Genomic DNA, 21336 nt, shown 5'->3' with positions numbered 1-21336 from the left:
TCGCTAGAGGTGCGTATTCATAACTTTAAAATCTAGAACTGACCCAATGTCCAGTGAGAGCTTGAAAAGCTTACCACCAATTGATCAGAGACCGAGTCTACCACTCTTCACAAAAACAAACAATTCAAAGGGCATCCTCTGTGTCCAATGTGTTACTCAGTTGATTTCCGGACAAGTCAACTATATCCTTTACATCTGTCAATGTTTGATTTGTACACAATTCATAAACAGACACATGGGTAGTCACTGAACTTGCACATTGCATTTTTAGCTACAAAACCCAGACACCATCCCAGTCAGAAGATATACATTATAGCATACAGAATTCAGACGGAACCTGCCTAGTTGTCAACATCTACAGAGAATAGATCCTAAGAAGAAAATGCAAAACATGTTTTGCAAAGTATTCTTGCTACATTTTTCTACAACTGGAAAGAGTGATAATACGTTCAGGAAGATGCCTTCTTATTGTTCGAGTTGCTTCACCTTCATCAGTGATCTGCATAATCAACAGGAATTAAACAAAAGGATATACGCTAATGTTGATAGCGTCGGCTAAAATAATTGAATGTGACACTTGAGACGGAACACCTTCATAACAAATTGCATTTAGAATAACGTGGCAATATGTTGCGATAAAAGAGAAGCTGCTTAATAAATCAACTCTTCAAAGTACAGAACCAAAACATTCGAGAGCACGCAGCTTCAGATAGAAAAAAGATAAATTCTACAATAGTAAAACAGGACTCACGCTGCAGCAATTTTATAACTGTCCCAGAAACAGTTGGTCACAGCATAAGTTATGAAAACAGAAATCAAAACGACAAAAATCGGGATGATTCATCTTCAACAATATGTTTTACACATCCAGAAAATATGAACTTAAGTGACCAAATGACCAGAAGTCTAAAATCCTAGAACCAAAACCCTGAAAGTAAGAGAGAGAGAGAGAGATTAGGGAAAAGGTTCTGCTTCTATAACAATATCACTAACTAATTAAAATTATTCAATTTCAAGCGGATCTTTTATTCAATTCCCAGCGGATCTCTACTTACTATACTAGATCTCAGGATCACTGTCTTCAAAATAGAATTAGGATTTAGCATTTGAACATCTAACAGGACACCTATCCTCAGATGAGAAATACTGAAGAAAGCTACGTAAAAGCAATACGAAAAAAAAAGGCATGGCTGACAATCAGACATAACAATCCTGCCAGACACCACAACATAGTTTTAGGCCTATGTTACCTTGACACGCCATAATCTAAAATTAGTCCGTGTCTGAGATATTGTATGTGATATTCCTTAGTTTATGATATACTTGACATTCTGCAAAAAGATAAAGTAAAATAAGCTGGACAAGATAAGAATCACAATGTTCTAAGTTCTAACATGAAGATATTAAACAGGTAACAGGTAAAATTAGAAGAAACAAAAAATGCACACAAGAAATTTACACTCATTTCATAGAATTTTTACTGTGTTCATGCAATCAATGGTTATTTCGGTGGCCAATTGATGTGTTCCACATCCTCATAACCCCCTCCATTCCTCAAAGCCTAAAAATAATACTAACAAAAATAAAAATCGAATTATATTCTATCAAACAAATTTCAAGAAAAGGGTATTTGCAAAAATGACCTTCCGCAATAAGAAACATCAAGACTGGTCTTGATTAGTAGGTGGAGGAGAAGTATGATGATGATGAGCTGGTGCTTCTTTTTTAGAAGGAAGTGGATTAGAACCTTTAATGAGCCAACCAAGGGCAAAAATAGACACCCCAGCTAGAATAGCAGTACCCCAAGCATGAGAATACCATTTACTATATTGTCTTATTGCAAACCTCCATTGTTCTCTTAGTGTTGCTGCATCTGGTATCTCTGCTTCTCGTGGGTTTTTACCCGGATACGATGAACCCAGTTTATTTACAACGTTGTTTTTTGAGTCAAGTGGGTTTGAGTTTTGAGGTTGGTCCGCCATCTCTGGTTTTCTTCTCTGTTTCTGCTAACTCTAGTTTTAACCTGTAGTACACAATGTTCGGTAAGTTTGTTAGTTTTAACATTCGGCCAAGTACAGGTGGCTATCTAGTGCTTTGCCACGTTATCATTTCCTCGATAACCGAATCGGTTAGAAGTGATATTATAACCAAATATGATTTAAATAGACATGAAAATGGATAAATATTTTTAGTTGAATACATATCCGGATAGAAGAAGAGCTAATGAAATTTCTAGAATGGGAGTCTTCCTTGGACGTTTTATTTTGTTGGTCATTTGCGAGCTTCAACCTTCTTATGTTCTTTTGCTGAGAAAAACAAAAAGGAGTTTTGTGTTTGTTAGTTTCAGTGTGTAATATGCAACACTGAGGTAGAGTAGATTGGATGGAATTTGATAACATACCAGCTTTCTCTTCTTCTCGTTTTTTAGCAGCTTCGGCCCTTTGTTGTCGTATCAGAGTTAAGCGATCTGGCATCAAACAAGTAATGTCAAACTCTATTACGAAATTCCATAATATAGGAAAAAAGGAAATACCAATTATGAAACATGGATGGTGAAGCACAAGGCAAGAATAACCACAAACGAAAACTTGGAACAAGGACCTTCGGGTGATCTCCAGTTCTCCACTAAACAAAACAAGATAAACGAAACTACAAGCTTCATCATCATTTTTTATGACAAACATAAACATTGTTAGATGATGGTTTGATACAATTGAAAGAAGCAACTACATGAAACAAATATATTAAACCTATTGATAATCATATTATTCGAAAAAATCAACGGAATTGAAAAGACAGAATAAAGCACAGAGCAACAGGGCAGAACAATCAATATATGCATCTCAACTTGGAAGTGTGAAACCAAGGTATGTGCATAGCAAAAAAATGGAGAGTTAGCCATAGTGAGGCAGAGGCCTTCTGTTCATGCTACTCAAAGATCTAAATATGTATCGGTTTCGTTGGAAATATTAACAAAAACTACACTTGCTTTTCTAAATCTATAACATGGAGAACCAAATATTGCAGAATGCAAACTCAGCTTACCCAAATCTTTTCTTGCTTGTTCTGTTTTTCCCTGTTCCTGAAGCTTCATATATCGCTCATGAGCTTTTTGTTTTTCAATCTCCTCTCTGAAAACAAAGAGCAAAAGATACTAATCAGTACAAGAGATTTTCAACTCAAGAGGATCACCAAAAATCAGGAAATGCCCATTACAACACTTAAAATCATTTTTCAGTTGAAATATCTTGATCATGACAAATTCACAAAGTGAAAAGTGTCCCATCAATTCCAATCCTGTTTCCATATCCAAACTGTAAGTAAAGATTTTGGTATGTCAAAATACAAAAATATGCTCTCACCAAAAAGTGGTTTACAAGTTGAACCCAGTTTTGGTATGTCAAAATGAAAAAAAAACTCATGTAGTCAATAACAAAACCAAATAGAGTCACCACTGTCAGGTAGGAGGAAATTTAAATCAGGCTCTTTAACAAACATGCATACAATGAAGTAAGACATGGCTCATAACATTAGCAAATTCATGTCATTTTCCAATCCACCCCCTAGATGTTACAGTTAACATAAGAATATGGCAAAAACTCGAATCTCTTTTTCCCCCATATTGTCGATGAGTATATACATCTAACAAAGGTTTAGAAGGCAAGGAGTAAGAATATAACGAATGCCACCTATGATCTAATGGAATAAAAAGAAACACAACGTCTCATCAGCTGAAAGGTCAATTTAAGTAGCTAAACCATAGCGTCTTACAGTCTTACTCACCTTTCGCGTCTGGAGAGTTCTGTCGTTTTTTCTATCTGCAAAATATTGAGTGACATTAGTGACCCAGATTAGTTCCATAGACTTAGAATCATGGAAAGGAAAAGATGTAAACAGTACTATTAAAAACACATGTTATCAAGGCCTCCCTCTTGGGAAGACCTCTCCATTAAAAAAGAATACAATCAAAACACTAAGATAATACAAACTAAACATTAAAATAGAACCACCTAAACTAACATGAAAAGATGATTCTAGCAATAACAAGTTGTAATCTTCACTATTTTGCAAACATCTTTCTATCGGATGTATCTAAAATAAAAAAATAAAATAAAATAGAAAACATGAAAACAGAACCAACAAATTGTAATCTTCACCTTTTGCAAATATTTTTTATCGTTTGTCGTAATCTTCGTTATTTCCTCTTTTTTAAGCAGTAAGAACTAAGAAGCTATAGATGTAACCCAAGTTCAACTGCGTCGATACCAAGATCATTAAGAAGCAGTTCTAAGGAAAACCAAACTTTGAAAATTTGATCCTGATTCTTAAATCTCTGAAATTCTCTAGGAGAAAAAAAAATAGGTAGAGAAGAATGACTTTGAAGAGGTTTTAGGAATTATGAGGATTTGGAGCGAAAAAGAATGAAAAACATGAAAAAGGAATGAATGGAGAAGATTCTGGTCAAGCATTCATAATCTATCAGCTTAGGCCCAAAACGCACCTATTCAGGCACAATTACAAACTTATAACCAATGGGCTTTGGAAAAGAGCACTCTTCTTGGTGCTGGAGCGGCAGATGAGCACGTCCCATGATAAAACACCCACCCAATTCCCACATAAATTTCTTTCACTATCATGGAGCTTAAAAACATTAGAAATATTAAAATTCAGCACCACGGTTTTAATAACACCACTATGGAAGCTACAGTTGATATAATTTCAGATTCAAAAAAGAAAAAAATCCAAGAAAGTAACTGTCATGCATCTCTCTATTATTACAAAGGCATTAGATGCAATCATGCATACTTTTGGGACATATTCTGATAAGTGATAACAAAGTTGATGTCATTCCGTAACAACATATACAAGCATCCAAATATTGATTTCTGGGTGAATGTGTAATATGAGAGATATTTACAACTTACATCAACATCTCTAGCTTTCAAATTCTTTTGCTTTACCAAATTAGGATTCTGAATCTCAATAACGCCCTCTGCTCCTTTCCTTTTCTGCCAATCATTAGTACACAAGTTAATTCCCATAAGAACAATTGTCCATAAGGGAGAAACACAATTCACAAGACCAAAGTTTCCATTCTTTCTGTTCTTGATCGGTATATGATCGGAATTATCAAAAGAAAAAGATTAAGATAACAATTGACAGACCTCAGGTTCTTTATCAGATTCACTTTCAGACTGTGTTTCTTCTTCTTCCACCTCGTCTTCAGCTTCTTCCTGATAATGGAAACAGTGTTTCTTTATACAAATGTAGAAATATAATGACATGCTAAAGAAAAAAAAAGGAAAAAAAAAAAGGAAAAAAAACAAAGCAAAAAGCTGATAACAACTAAGAGCATGTACAATGCACCCTAAAAATGATCTTGTATCCTATTCTGCAAGGTGTTTAAGAAAAAAAAATGTCATGTAATGCTGCGTGCTGTGTACAAGACACCTTGCAAACTTAAGGGAATATTCGATAGAGACACGAAAGCTAATGAATATTTTGCCACCACAAACTGCAAATTATTTGCCTTCCCAAGGTACCCAAAGGTCAAAGGACATCAGATCATTTTCAGAGTCAATATTTAGTGTTAAACTTTGGGTTGGCGGACGACATTTAGTTTGTTGCACACCAACAATCCCACACACACCTGCTGTTCATCCTTTGGGGTTCCTATCTAGCTTTGAATTTGAAACGACCACACTTACATGCTCTTAAGTCTAAATAGCTCAATATGCTTCACAATTATAACTTACTGCTGAAGTTAAACACGCGAAATGAAAATGAAGTATCAAAGCTATTTAACTCTTCATTTGCATAGATCATAGATCTAGAGGTATATATGATAACACCAAATCTACAAATAAGACTAACTCCGTATAAACTCCAAAGCTTAAATACTTAAGACAATAAGATAACAGTACTAATGTACTATACCAACATGTATAATTCTTATGTAGGAAAAACAATCTAGGCTATTTTTACACTTCACGCGCCAAATCAAGACTCTCAAACTAGAAAGAAAGGAAAAGGAAAAGAATGTGGTTATGCATCTCAATAATTAACATGGTTATAAATATATTCACAAATCAAAGGTAAACCAGATGTTAAAGTAAAAGGATAGAATAACAAAAAAAGTTAGATGGAAGGATTAAATAATAGATGCAATGCATCATATTCAAGAAAACAGAAGCCAATTGAATACGAAAGAAAACATTCTACTTATAGATAAAAAGAAACACAACTAAATACCTGTCTAAAGGTGCGAGGGCGTGAAGAGGTGCCAGCACCTGTAATTACCAAAAGAAGTATGAAAACAAGTTATGAACTCATCTGATAAGTTGATATAGCTATAAAATTGTACCATTGCAGAGATGTTACTCGAAAAAGTGCAACATCATAAACCACTTCATCAGCCCACACTAGATGTACATATAAAACATCTGCCCCATCTATCTGCACTTCAACCTAGTTACATTGGTATCTGAGGTGTTTTGTAACTTGTAGTGCTACTTTGTTAATGATGAACTAACATACTCCGGAATCAATAAAAAAATATTTTGCAATGCATATGAAAACCAACAGTTACAAAAGACCAACTGAAGCATCCACATTTTTAGCTTAAGAAAAAATACAATACAAAAGAATGAAATAGGGAGGACAGGCCGGAGAGACAGATGGCCAAGAGCAATGAAACACCTATGGACCGAAAAAAGGCATCAACTAACTTCTTGCAGCACTAGGTCACTCAACATTTGAAAATGCAATACCACAAACAAGCTTGTCTACAAACACACCTTGTCAACTGTTAAAAGATAGACAAAAAACTACTACATGACTATGAGCTTTTCACAACATTCAACCATCACAAAACTCATAAGGGATGAGGCCAAGCAATAGCTCCAAGCTGACCAGCTAATAAAAAAGATAAAAGAGCAGAACCAAAGACAACTGCAGCAAACTATCAACAGCTGGCTGAATGATGGGCGAGAAACTAGAACACGGGTGAGTAACTCTTCATTGCTGTTGTGAAGCGTGTTGAGTTATGGAACCGTCGAGCTTCGCTCCAGTGTCCGACAAACATGCTTGAACGATCATACCATGTCGTAGTTGATCCCACGACTTGTGGACATCAGCCAAAACCACCCCTATTTGAGATATTCTGGAATTTCGACAGTTTGTTGAAATTTCGGTCTAAAGCCCAAGCCCATTTTCTCACTAAATTTTCTCCCTACATATAAAAGGAAACTTATGGTTAGGATTGAGATAACTTTGAGAGATTCATTTTCATGGAAATTGTGGGAGCTCTATTGAGCTAGGGTTTGAAGTGAGGTTGCTTATTCTTGATTCTAGTTAACTCTTGTAAACTCTCCAATCTTTACTATAAAGGAAACTTGGTTCTTGTGTGGATGTAGGTAACATTTACCGAACCATCTTAAATCTTTGTGTCTCTTTGCATTTACTTTCATATTTATTGCTTGTGGATTGAGTAGTAGCCTTTATTGCTCTATTGAAGTTTGTTGTGATAATTACCAAAGTCTTGGGTGGGTGACTTTCTTGGTGTGATCTCCAAGTGGAAGCCGTTTGGGATAGAGAGTAACTAGGTTGAAGTGTGACTTCCTAATGAAATCTCCCAACAAGTGGTATCAGAACAAAAATTATTTGAATCATAGTACACAAGGTGTTTGAGAAAAAGACTACACTATTAGTATTGCACCAAAGTTGTGTTGCAAGCTAGGTGTTTGTAAAAATTCCTTAGAGATTCTCCACCGTTGTTTGGTTCAAGTGGAAGTTACGACCAATAGAGAAAGCTACAAGATAGAGAAGTTTGATGGTATAAACTTCGGATATTGGAAGATGCAAATTGAGGACATACTCTACCAAAAGGATTTGTATGAACCTTTGATGGGAGAGAAGCCAACGAGTTACAAGCAAAGTGAATGGGATTTGCTAGATAGAAAAGCATTGGTGACAATTCGATTGAGTCTCTCAAAGTCGGTGGCCTTCAATATTAAAAATGAGAAGACGGCGGCGTCTCTCATGAAGGTACTCATGTGCATGTATGAGCAACCTTCGGCCGCGAACAAGGTCTATTTGATTACCAAGCTCTTCTCCATAAGAATGTCGGAGAATAATTCCTTCAAAGACCACTTAAATGAATTCAACCAAACGAAAAATCAATTGGAGTCGGTTGAGATTGCATTTAGTGATTAAGTGAGAGCATTGTCGATAATAGGATAAATGCCTCCAAGTTGGAAGGCTATGGTTGCGACTATTAGTAGGCTTGGCGGGAATGAATAAGTTGAAATTCGACGATGTAGCTAGTATGATACTAGCGGAGGAAATTCGAAAAAGTTCGGATGGAGCCTCGACATCGGGTTCGGCTTTGAGTACCGAGAGCGAAGGGATGCATGTACACAAGGGTCGTGGTAAACCAAGAAATAAAAGGGGAAGAATGAACTCTCATGCCCCTAAAGATAAGCCTAGAGATGATAGTATCATTATATGTTACAATTGTGGTTTGCCTGACCACTATAGTAACCGATGCCAAGCACCAAGAAATGACAATTATAAGAAAAATCAAAAACTAATGTAGTTGAAGCGGAAAATGATGCTTTGATATGTTCAATGGAAAACAATAAGGAGTCTTAGGTTTTAGATTCTGATGTATCATTCCATATGACCTCAAATCGAGAGTTCTTTGAGAACTACACCAAAGGTGACCTTAGAAAGGTCTTTCTTGGTGATGACCAATCTTGTGCCATTTTGGCAAAGGTGATGTCCGTGTCAAGTTGAAAGATAAGACATGGTTATTGAGGGATGTTCGACACGTTCCGGATTTAAGGAAGAATTTGATTTCGGTGGGTCAATTGGCTAGTGAAGGATTTGTTACAATCTTCACGAGGGATACTTAGAAAATCTCTAAGGGTTCTCTAATAGTCGCTAAAGGCGACAAGGATGGTACTCTCTACATGACCGCACACAAGTGTGGGTCGAATGCCGTGGCAAATGGCGAAGAAGATCCAAATGTTTGGCACCGTAGACTTGGTCACATGAATGAGAAAGGAATGCAAATCCTTCACTCCACTGGTAAACTCCCCCGTTAGAGTCGACGAACTTTGACTTATGCGAGAATTGCATGTTTGAAAAACAGAGAAGGGTGAGTTTTCAGGAGATGGGTCGAACTCTGAAAGCTAGGAAGCTTGAGTTGATTCATACAGATGTCTGTGGGCGGAAAATTATATTTTGTGACTTTCATTGATGACCATACTAGGAAGGTGTGGGTCTATTTCTTGAGACAAGTCCGAAGTATTGGGAGTGTTCAAAACGTGGAAAACCATGGTTGAAAATGAGACATGCTTTAAGGTGAAGAAGCTGAGATCCGATAATAGTGGAGAGTATGTTAATTCAGGTTTTAAGAAGTAACAGTGGCATCAAGATGGAAAAGACTTTGCGAGGAACACCTAAGGAGAAAGTGTGCGTACACTGACAAATAGGGCTAGGTGTATGCGTACAGTTAGTACAGCTGCTTACCTGATCAACCGAGGACTGTCAGTACCTTTGGATTTCAAGACTCCAAAGAAAGTGTGGAGTGGGAAGAATGTGAACATTTCCCATTTGAGAGTGTTTGGGTGTGTTTCATATGTGCACACTAGTGACCAAGCTATAAGTAAGTTTGATGTCAAGTGTACTTTCATTGGATATGGCGACGATGATTTTGGTTATCGTTTTTGGAATGACTAAAACAAAAAAGTTATTCGGAGCAGAGATGTCGTGTTTAATGAGATGGTCTTGTACAAGGACAAAAATGAAACACAACCTATGGTAATGTAAATTGAAGTGGCGGAAACAACACTTAATCAAAATCTACATTTTGTAAAACCCTAAAAGTCTCACCTTTATTGATAATCACTCAATAATTCATAACACACATAAACACAACTAAAACAACTCCCTGAAATCCTAACCATAAGCCCTTATTTATACTAATAACAATAAAACAGCAAATAAAGCAGCTACTTCATCCGCCTGATGAACTTCATTGTTGTTATTTACTCCCACAACTTTGTCCTCACCATTCTCTGGATCAATAGGCGCAAAATGGTTTCGAAGAGGGACTGTACCATTACTCTGCAATGACGCATCATCAGTACTAGCCACTGAACCATTAATTCGGTGGTGGTGGTGGCGGCATACCGCCGCTCCTCTCTCATCTTGTGGCCATTGTCATAAAGAAAGTTCGAACATCGTGTCATGTTTTTCATGTTTTCCTCTAACTGAAACATGCGAGTATCCATGGATGGGAGACGACCTCAAGTGGATCTGTTATTCACCATTATTACACAAAAAAAAATTGACTTTTCGAGAAAAAAATTCGTTGTGAACAGTAACCTATGCGAACAGTGACGTAGTGAACAGTGTTTCGTGAACAGTGCCATGAATAGTACCCCTTGAATTAATCTGCTCCGATACCAAATAATGTAGATTGAAGTGGCGGGAGAGTGATGGGCATCAGCTACAGTGAATTTCATCAGTCAATTGCGTATACAAACTCGAGACAAGTTCTTTTCAAACTGGGGAGAATGATGTAGAACATAAGTTTCTTTTCTTTCAAGGTTCGGTGGTCAAGCCCATGGGCTCAGCTGTTCAAACGAATTCGACCTCGAATTTTGCCCAGATAATTACTCACAATAAGAATAATACACCATAATGTTTGCAAGTTTGCAAAATCACCATATACAAAGCGATACAAGAAGAAAGATGTAAAACCACCAACATGATTTCTCTACTCTATGGGAATACTACCACATCCCAAAACAGAAAATATGCATACCTCCAATCGTAACTTTAGATGCACAAAACTAAAGAACTTTGTATAATGAATATCAAAACCCCCTCAAACTGGATCAACATACTCAACAAAACTAGACTCATCTTCATACTTATCAAAAATTGGTGGAGCGCCAAATAAGGGAGCTTCAACACCTGCCGGCAGCCGAGCGCCGCCATCATTGAGGGGTACACCCTCACGTTCCCCATTGAGGGAAGGATCTCTATTGGTGTTATCTTTTTTACCAACTCTATTCTCTCTATCGTTTTCTAGATATGTAGCCATTAGAAGAGGGATTGAACCGTCAACCTGAGACGCATAATCAGTACTAGTCACGGAACCATTATTCTGTGGTGATGAAGGTGGTTGTTGCACCTCTCTTTGGATTGGAAACCTTGCTTCGATCAAGTTCTGGAACATTTGTGTCATGTTTTTCATATTTTCTTTTAAACAAGGCATGCGAGTATCCATGGATAGAGGACGACTTCGAGTTGCTTTGTGATTCACCATAATAACAATAAAAATTTTATTTATTTTTTTTTTTCAAAGGAATAAATTACAGTGAACAGTAACCGGGTGAACATTACCGTAATAGTGTTCAGTGAACAGTACTTCGCAAACAGTACCTCGATGAACAGTAACCCCAATATACAATATTTTCTGCACAATCTCCCAAAAATCAACCGCTCTTATACCAAATAATGCAGATTGTGGTGACGAAAGCAACACGTAATCAAAATCTACATTTTGTAAATCCCTAAAAGTCTCACATTTATTAATAATCACTCAATAATTCATAACACACATAAACACAACTAAAACAACTCCCTTAAACCCTAACCATAAGCCTTTATTTATACTAATAACAATAAAGCGGCAACTAAACTAGTAGGCTCATGGCCCATGGGCTTGACCACCGAACCTTGAAAGAAAAGAAACTCATGTTCTACATCACATGGAGCCGTTACAGAGAGTGGCATTGGGTATCCTCTCTCCACATGTTCTACATCACGAGATTGAGTTGGAAGGCTTTGATATGAGTCGAGGCGTTGTGGAAGTTCCACAATCAGATGATGATAGTAGTGACTCAGATGAGGAGACTACGCCACCAAGTCCATCTTCACCTCGTGCACTAAGGAGGTTATCCAGGCAAACTGTACCGAAGCATGAAGTATCCTCTCTCCACCTATTTATTTACAGATGATGGTGAACCTCATTGCTATGATGCAGCATTGGAAATTGATGATGCTAGTAAGTGGGAGCTTGTTATGTATGATGAGACGAAGTCCCTCATCTCTAGTGTCACTTGGGAGTAGGCCAAAGTACCCAAGGACATGACTCTACATAGCAAATGGGTGTATCAAGTCAAGAAGAAACATGATGGTTCCAAGAGAAATATGGCAATGATATCATCTCCAAATACTTTTCAGCCAGTATTTAGTATTGTTGTAACGGAAGGTTTAAATCTTAAGCAGTTAGATGTGAAAATTGTTCACCTCCATGGTGACCATGTTGAAGAGATTTACACACAACAACTGTTGGGTTTCCTATGGAAAGATAGAGAGAATATGGTGCGCAAGCTGAAAAAGAGCTTGCATGGTTTCCAACAATCCCCTAGGCAGTACATGGTTTGCACGCACTCAGATATATCTCATGCAGTGGGAGTTGCTTGGAGGTTTATAGCTAACTTTGGCAAACATCATTGGGAAGCGGTGAAATGGATATTGTATTATTCATGGAGTACCACGGAGACATGTCTATATCATGGTAGGGGTGTTGTGAAGATGAAATTAAAGTGTTCAACTTCGTCGAGTCTTCTTACTTGAAGACCATGTTAGATGAGCAAGCTGAGTGTTTTATTAGTAAATTGGAATTGGATGGAGTTGTTACAATTGACTCTTGTAGATATAAAGGAAACTCTCCAATCTTTACTATAAAGGAAACTTAGCTCTTGTGTGGATATAGATAACATTTACCGAACCATCTTAAATCTTTGTGTTTATTTGCATTTACTTTTATACTTATTGTTTGCTATTAATTTCTTGTAGATTGAGTAGTAGCCTTTATTGCTCTATTGAAGTTTGCTGTGATAACTACCAAAATCTTAAGTGGGTGATTTCCTTAGTGTGATCTCCAAGTGGAAATCATTTGGGATAGAGAGTAACTAGGTTGAGGGGTGATTTCCTAGTGAAATCTCCTAACAAAGCGCACTATTTTAAATCACGTCAACCTTATCTGAAATCATTAATAATACAGATTAACCAATCCAAACCTTTGACTCCTAACTCCTCTATGAAGAGACGATTGCCTGAAACGTTGACCATCGTCTTGAACAGGTTATGGGAATAAAACGTAAATCGCCTACTCAACAATTTTTGATTAATTGGTACATCATCTGCCAAAAACCCTGTCAACATGTCACTATACTTGATATCTATAGACTATAGTTTAAACTTCCAATAATTTAATAAACTGGGATGACAGTCAAAGGTCCATTCAAAGAGTTATATGTCCTTCTCTTGCGAGTTCTCTCGTGTGTCGATGTAAATTTACCTCCGGTCCGCACTTGCAAAATTCATACACAGCCTATATTCTTGAATATTAACCAACCAGTCCACTGGACATTGTTAATTCAACTACACTGAATGCATAACTTACAAAGCATCATGTAGTTATTTGTTCAATCAAATAAACTTGGACATTTTTTATCAAAACGGAACGTGATAATAATTTACAAACACGTACATAAACGGAAGATCTGAAAGTGAGCGTGTGAGAGAAAACTTACGCATCTCTTCAGGAGTAGAAAAGTGTCGTTTACCAGTTGGCTTTCCTTTAAACTTTCCTCTTCCCATCTCTTCTTTTTTGTTCTCTCGATTCACAGTAGTAAAGCTTTTTGAATGGCTTGTGTTTTTATGCGTTTCGGGATTTTGTTTTTGAGAGCTTTTTGTTTGCTTTGTTGGAAAAAAGTGGAAAGTAGGAACGCTCTATTAGATTTTTTATCAGATTTGGGAATCTACCTTTTGGTTTCTGACGGTCAGAAAATTAAAAGTACTTTTGTTAACTATTATTGCACGTGTGTGTCTGACACTGTGACCCAGCCCAGGTCATTGAGTTTAGGGCCGGGTCTGTTTTTGCGGACCCTTAATCTTTATTTTTGATCTAAGCACCAGCCCGTGAGGTAATCTCCAATCATTATCTCTATATATATATTATAGCTCTCCCCACATATATATATATATATATATATAAAGAATTAAAATATATCATAATTATTGTGGTCATAATTGTGATTTTTTTAATCTTTAACTATGAATAAATGTCTAAATCACACAGTGGATGGCGAATCAAATCGAAAGGGTTTTAGAAAAATCGTTTTCGGTGGAAATTATTGTTTTTAGCAATTTAGTTTTTTGTTTACTATTTTTTTTTTCTTAATTAGCTATATTGTTTAGGAAAAGTTGAAGATTTTGTGAAACTCTAGATGTGACTGCTTTTTCATAATTAACTATATTGTTTAGAAAAAGTTAGAGAGTATGTAAAACTCAAGATGGGATTGTTTATTTATTTATATCCTACTTTTTTATATTTAGTAATAGAGTTTAGAAAAAACTGCTTTTATATTTAGTAATAGAGTTTTAAAAAAATTGGAGTATTTGTGAGGGTATAGTTATAATATATATCTAAGGATAAAGATATATATATATATATATATATATATATATATATATATATATATATATATATATATATATATATATATATATATATATATATATATATATATATATATATATATATATATATATATTTTGAAACACTGAGGGGACTCAGTTTTTCTAAATTTTATTACTACTTATAAAAAAGTATGATATAAATAAGAAAACAATCTCATATAAAGTTTCATAGAGTCTCTAACTTTTTCTAAACACTATAACTAATTACGAAAAACCAATTCCATCTAGAGTTTCACAAAAACAATCATATCTAGAGTTTCATAGAGTCTCTAACTTTTCCCAAAAAATATAGCTAATTACGAAAAAAAAATATGAGACAAAAAAACTAAATTGCTAAAAACAATAGTTTCCACCGAAAACACTTTTCCTAAAACCCTTTCGATTTGATGTGTCATCCACAATGAGATTTCAACATTTATTAATAGTTAAAGATTCCAAAAATCACAATTCTGGTCACAATAATTACGGTAGATTCCAATTAAATTTATAAATTTATAAATTTTCAACACTATATATATATCACAATTATGGCCACAATATATATATATATATATATATATATATATATATATATATATATAATTTTCAGTTAAAGTGGACGTTGGGCTTAAATAAATTATATACCAAATCAAAACAAATTACATGTGAAAAATTAAATTATACAAAAAATAACATCACAAAATATATAATAGAAAATGGAAAAAAAAAATAACGGCAAAGCAATAATGACAAATATTTCAAAACATATATAATACTGAATGAAACTAACGTCAAAGAACAATTAATGGGGAACCAAAAACTAGATTCAAATGCATCGAACTAACCTCAAATAATATTTAACCGAAAATCAGAAACTGGATGCAAATGCAAGCATTAAACTAATCTTAAAAAGTAATTAATAGAAAATCGGAATATGGATACAACTGCATTAAACTAACCTTAAAGAATAATTAACGGGAAATCAAAACTTGGATGCAAATACATCAAACTAATATAAAAGAAATAATTGTCGGGAAATCGGGAACTGGATGCAAATGCATTGAACTAACCTCAAAGAAAAATTAATTATAAATTGGAAACATGATGCAAATGCGTGGAACTAATCTTAAATAATAATTAACGGAAAATCGAAACCGGATGCAATGCAAGACCGAACTAATCTTAAAAAATAAACTAAATGCAAATGCATTGAACTAACCTCAATAAATAATTAACGGGAAATTGGAAATTGGATGCAAATTCATTGAACTAACCACAAACAATAATTAACGGAAAATCGAAAACTAGATGCAAATGCAACCTTATCAAATAATAAACGAGAAATCGAAAATCAGATACAAATGCATTAAACTAATCTCACGGAATAATTAACGGGAAATCAGAAAATGGATGCAAATGCATTGAGTTGACCTCAAAGAACAATTAATAGAGAATTAGAAATTGGATGCAAATGTATTGAACTAACTGCAAAGAATAATTAACGAGAATCAGAAATTGGATTCAACTGCATTGAACTAACCTCAAAATATAAATAACGGAAAATCAGAAACTGGATGCAAATGCATTGAACTAACCTCAAAACATAGTTAGATTATATGTTGTGAGAATGTCTTAATAAGTATACTTTTGCATTTAAAATGGTGTTTATCTTATCTCTTTCCGTATGACTGGTAACTCCTTATTATTCAAGTAGCTTCAATATATGTGAACTTCACCTTATTAGGCAACCTCACAAAACTTCAATCAAATTTATATTATTAAACAACAAAATTAAGTTAAAGGGTTTTATCAAATGTGAGTTTTTTTTTTTTTAATGGAGAGTGAGGTTTTCACGTTATAAGAAATTTGGATGAGTGATCAATATAATATTAATATATAATAGTTATGCATATTTGTAAATATTTTTTAGAATAATTAATATAATAACACCCGTTCATAGATAATCTTTGCAGATTCCACATAGTGAGTCATGCATAATTTAAAGAATAATTAATGGGAAATCGGGAACTAGATAATCTTTGATGATCCCACATAGTAAATCAAACATAATTTATTTTTTATGTCATGTTTGCAAGGACACTACAGATGAATCAGTAGAAGTTGGTATTACATACCACATTGGATAATTAAAAGGAAACCGAAAATTGGATTCAAATACATAACTGAACTCAAAGAGTAATTAACGGGAAATCGAAAATTTTATACAAATACAATAAACTAAACTCAAAAAGTAATTAACTAGAAATCGGAAACTGGATGCAATTGCATTAAACTAACATCAGAGAATAACTAACGGAAAATTAGAAATTGGATGCAAATCCTTAAAAAATATTTAACGGAAAATCGTAAACGGTATGCAAATACATCAAACAAACCTCAAATAATAATAAATGAGAAACCATAAACTGTATGCAAATGCATTGAACTAAACTCAAAAAATAATTAACAGAAAATCAAAAATCGAATGCAAATGTATTGAACTAACCTCATAGAATAATTGGTGGGAAATCAGAAACTAAATGCAAATATGCATTAAAATAACCTCAAAAAATAGTTAACGGGAAATCATAAACAGGATGTAATTGCATCGAACTAACCTCAAAGCATAAATAATCAGAAACTAGATGCAGATGTATTGAACTAACCTTAAAGAATTATTAACGGAAAATTAGAAATTAGATGCAATTGCAATGAACTAATCTCAAAGACTAATTAACAAAACATTTAAAAAGGGATGAAACTACACTGAACTAACCTAAATGAATAATTAACAGAAAATTATAAATTTGATCTAAATGCATTGAACTAACCTTAAAAAATAATTAACATGAAATCAGAAACTTGATGCAAATGCATTGAATTAACCTAAAAAAACAATTAACATAAAATCAGAAATTGGATACAACTGTATTGAACTAACCTCAAATAATAATTAACGGAAAATCATAAACTGGATGCAACTGCATTAAACTAAAATTATAGATTAACTAACGGAAAATTAGAAATTGGATACAAATGCATTGAAATAACCTCAAAGAATAGTGAACTGGAAATCGGAAGCCGGATGTAATTGTATCGCACTGACCTCAAAACATAAATAACTAGAAATTATAAACTATCGAACTAACCTAGAAAAACAATTAACGGGAAATCAGAAACTGGATGCAGATGTATTGAACAAATCACAAAGAGTAATTAACGAAACATCAAAAATTGGATGCAACTGTACTTAATTAACCTTAATGAATAACTAACGGAAAATTATAAAGTGTATGCAATTGCACTGAACTAACCTCAAATAATAATTAACGGGAAATCAGAAACTTAATACAACTGCATTGAACTAACTTCAAATAATAATTAATGAGAAATTGGAAACTGAATGCAACGTACTACATTGAACTAACCTCAAAGAATAATTAATGGAAAATCAGAAACTTGATGCAAATGCATTGAACTAATAACCCTAAAACATGTTTGTATTATATGTAGGGGGAATAAATGTCTCGACAAATATAGTTTTACATTTTAAGTAGTGTTTATCATAATTTTTTTATTATGATTAAGAATGTCATGCTATTCAAGTAGCTTCAATATTATCTTCGTCATATTGGGCATTATCACAAAACTTCAATCAAACTTCTATTATTAAACCTAACAACAAAAAGAAGTCGATGAGTTTTATCAAGGTTTGGTGCTTTTTTTTTATAGAGAGTTGTGCAAGAAATTTGAATGACTGATTAATATAATTTTCATATCTCATAGCTATGCATAGTTGCTAATATTTTTTACAATAATTTAATATAACGGCACCCGTTCGTAGGACGGGTTCGAAAGCTAGTAAAGAGTGTATATATACACCTCCACATAATTATCATATAGGTGTCATTAGGATTTTATGGCCTCTCTTACACGTTAATAGTTTCCACATCCAAAATGGTATCCAATGCAACAAAGTTTAAGAGTTTGTAAAATTACAAAATTGAGAAAAATCGATGGTCAAAGTCCGTCGCAAGGGGTTTAACCAAAAAAATAATAAAACGCACGTCACTTTGAGTAACGTCCGTAGTTTATTAAAACTGGGTCAACCAATAAATGACGGTCTTTACTCGTCACAAACGTTACAATTCAAAAAAAAAAACGTGAGTTTAAGCGACGTCCAAATTTCTTTTTAATTAGGACGTTACTTCAAGTGACGTTCGAGATGTTTATTAACTAATAGCCAGATGGGGAATTCCCCACCCCCTCTAGTAGTTATTAGCTTATCACCGGGATTTACACCCCCATTGGAAACATGTTTTTGACATTTAGAGTGTAAATTTTACCTTAAACAATTTACACCCTCCATTGGAAATGCCCTTAGACCATATAGGCTAAAGTAGTAGTCGTATCGTCAAAATTAGCAGAATTGCTGTGTTAGATAGCCACCAAATCATTATGCTTATCTTTCTCTTTTATATTCAAGGAGTGGAGTGGTAGTTTTAGAACATCTCTAGGTGGATAGCAAACAACTACTTAGATAGCAATTTACCAAAATAAAAGCAATGATTTGCGTTACGTCATGATGGGTGTAAAATCCAAACCCACCTTGTTTTATCTAAGGGTGTGTTTGCTAAAATTTTACTAATGGAAAGGAAATAAAATAAAAAAAAAATGGTCCAATACGGAATGGAATGGAAAGAGTTTCACATATGTATCTGTTTGGTAAACTGTGAAAATGAAAGTAAAATTGAGAAAATGAATAATCTTGTTTGTTATGTAAAAGCTGTGGAAAAGAAAAGAAAACGGAAACATGAATAATTCATCCATATTACCTATCATTTTTCTCCAAAACTCACTGCTCTTGGGGGAAAAAAAAACAAAAACAAATGGCATGACCTTTTTCATTTTGCGGATATATACATGACACTTGTAAATTACAATGAATTTAGCACATAGAACCAAAAACAAACAAAACAACAAAAACTACCATGTTTTAAGAGTATAAACACTTGTATGACACCTGCAAACTCATATATAATATTGTCTAACAATAATAATAGAGAACTCCCTTAAACACATAACCATTATTGCATTCACTAAAACAACAATAAAAAAAACTACAATAATCTTGAAAACATCCAAAGCACTTAATAGATCTGAAACACTACAAAAGACTTTAACACTCCATCATAAAAAGAAAAAGAACACATTAAAGCATATCCAAAGTGTATCTAAAACACCCACAAAAGACTTGAGAACCCATCCACTCAATTATCGCCAAGCTTCTTCAATAACCAACTAACACGCTTTTTGGTACTCATCTCGAGAAAAAACATTTTCAACTTTTCAACACTGTTGTGACCTGATTCTTTCCCCTCTGACTTCGCACATCTGTCTCTCGCATTTTGCGTTATCCTCTCTATTTCTGCGCTATGCTTGCTTTCTACCCCTAGTCCACAATGACCCATCAATCCAAGGGCTCTTCCAAACATTTGGGCCCATTAATCCCAAATCGGTCCATAATAATTGCCCCTTCTTGGGAGTGTAGACCACTGTTAGTTGGGGTGTGGTGCCAAGAACATCCGACTACTCCTACTAAACTAATTGACTTTCTTTTTAATGTTGAAGCCATGTGCCGCTTTCTCTTAGGTTGTTTTGAAAAACCTCTAGGGAACCGTGTCGCGTCCATTACCTCTTCACTTTTGCCTTGCTTCTCTTTTCATTATTTTTCTCCTCTCAAACTCCATTAAGCCTCTTCAACCTCCGACCTATTTCTGTCCAACTCACCATTTGGTGAACTCTCTTTGTTTGCCGGCTTGGGAATGAAGTTCTTCAAGTCTTCTTAGTTGCTTCAAGGTTAGATATGTTCATCTTGCTCATTTTTTAATTGTTTTAATGTTGCTTCATCTATTTTGTTTTTATCAAAGTATATCTCTCTCTCCAAATAACTCATTCTCCACCAGCCGCCGCCCCTTTGGTATTTGGCTTTGTTGTTGCTAGCCACCGTCTCATTGTTATCCATTTGTAGTCAATAGAGCTGTTAATTAATTAGTTCATGGCTGACCTTTCACACCCCCTTCCCTTTCGAGATCGAACCCATCTACTTCAGAACAGTCTGTTATCAAACCACCGGCTGCCACCCATAGATGGCTTGACCTCGAGGTTGTTCGTGTAGTGTTTGGAATCCTTGACGACGTTAGAGTTGAGTTTGTGCCCAAATTAACTCAATTTCCACACCTGACCCCTTTTCAAAAGAGACGCTTGGTAGCCGTTGTTGGCCAGATTGCGGCTGGCTTGCGCTTTCCCTTAACTGACCTTAATCGCGAAGTGTACAATTTCTACCTTAATCCCTCCCCTATATATATATATATATATATATATATATATATATATATATATATAGGGGAGGGATCAGTATACAACAGATTTTACAATGAATATAGGCCTTACAACACATCAAATCCTAAGGTCCTCAATAGAGTTAGGCTTTCATAATTGAATCTCAAATATTGACAATAACGGCTCGGCTCAACTAATGGGCAATTAAGCCTTTGACCAAACTATTACGGTCTCTATATTTCTTTCTCCCAACTTTCTCTCTCTCTCCTCCATTTCTTCTTCAGAGTTAAAAAACACCCCCACCCCCACCCCCCCTTATCTCTTATCTCTTCCATTTGTTAAAAATATTCTACCAAAAATTCGGTGCTCACAGACATTGATATACCTAAAATGAGTAGTTTACCTACGAAATGAACTATGAATTCAAAACGTAAGTAAACTAAAACT

At 34.7% G+C, this 21336-nt stretch overlaps 1 protein-coding gene and 1 long non-coding RNA gene across 2 annotated transcripts; both read right to left on the bottom strand.

The window, feature by feature from the left end:
* Positions 1-569: 569 nt before the first annotated feature.
* Positions 570-1244, bottom strand: LOC147476732 (uncharacterized). The gene is made up of 2 exons (XR_015208690.1): positions 1056-1244; positions 570-928 (listed from the first exon to the last, which is right to left on the bottom strand). It is a non-coding gene; the product is annotated as an uncharacterized LOC147476732 (long non-coding RNA).
* Positions 1245-2141: 897 nt separating this feature from the next.
* Positions 2142-13908, bottom strand: LOC147476731 (uncharacterized). The gene is made up of 8 exons (XM_086583980.1): positions 13620-13908; positions 6253-6290; positions 5166-5234; positions 4926-5009; positions 3784-3818; positions 3046-3131; positions 2402-2467; positions 2142-2306 (listed from the first exon to the last, which is right to left on the bottom strand). Exons 1-8 carry the CDS (start codon positions 13684-13686, stop codon positions 2272-2274), a joined length of 480 nt encoding a protein of 159 aa, XP_086440106.1. The 5' UTR covers positions 13687-13908; the 3' UTR covers positions 2142-2271.
* Between the last annotated feature and the right edge of the window lie 7428 nt (positions 13909-21336).

Source organism: Coptis chinensis, chromosome 9 (genome assembly GCF_015680905.1).
Source record: "Coptis chinensis isolate HL-2020 chromosome 9, ASM1568090v1, whole genome shotgun sequence".
Lineage (NCBI taxonomy): Eukaryota > Viridiplantae > Streptophyta > Magnoliopsida > Ranunculales > Ranunculaceae > Coptis > Coptis chinensis.
The sequence above is the reverse complement of the archived record's forward strand: the minus strand, read 5'-3'. Positions and strand labels throughout refer to the sequence as shown.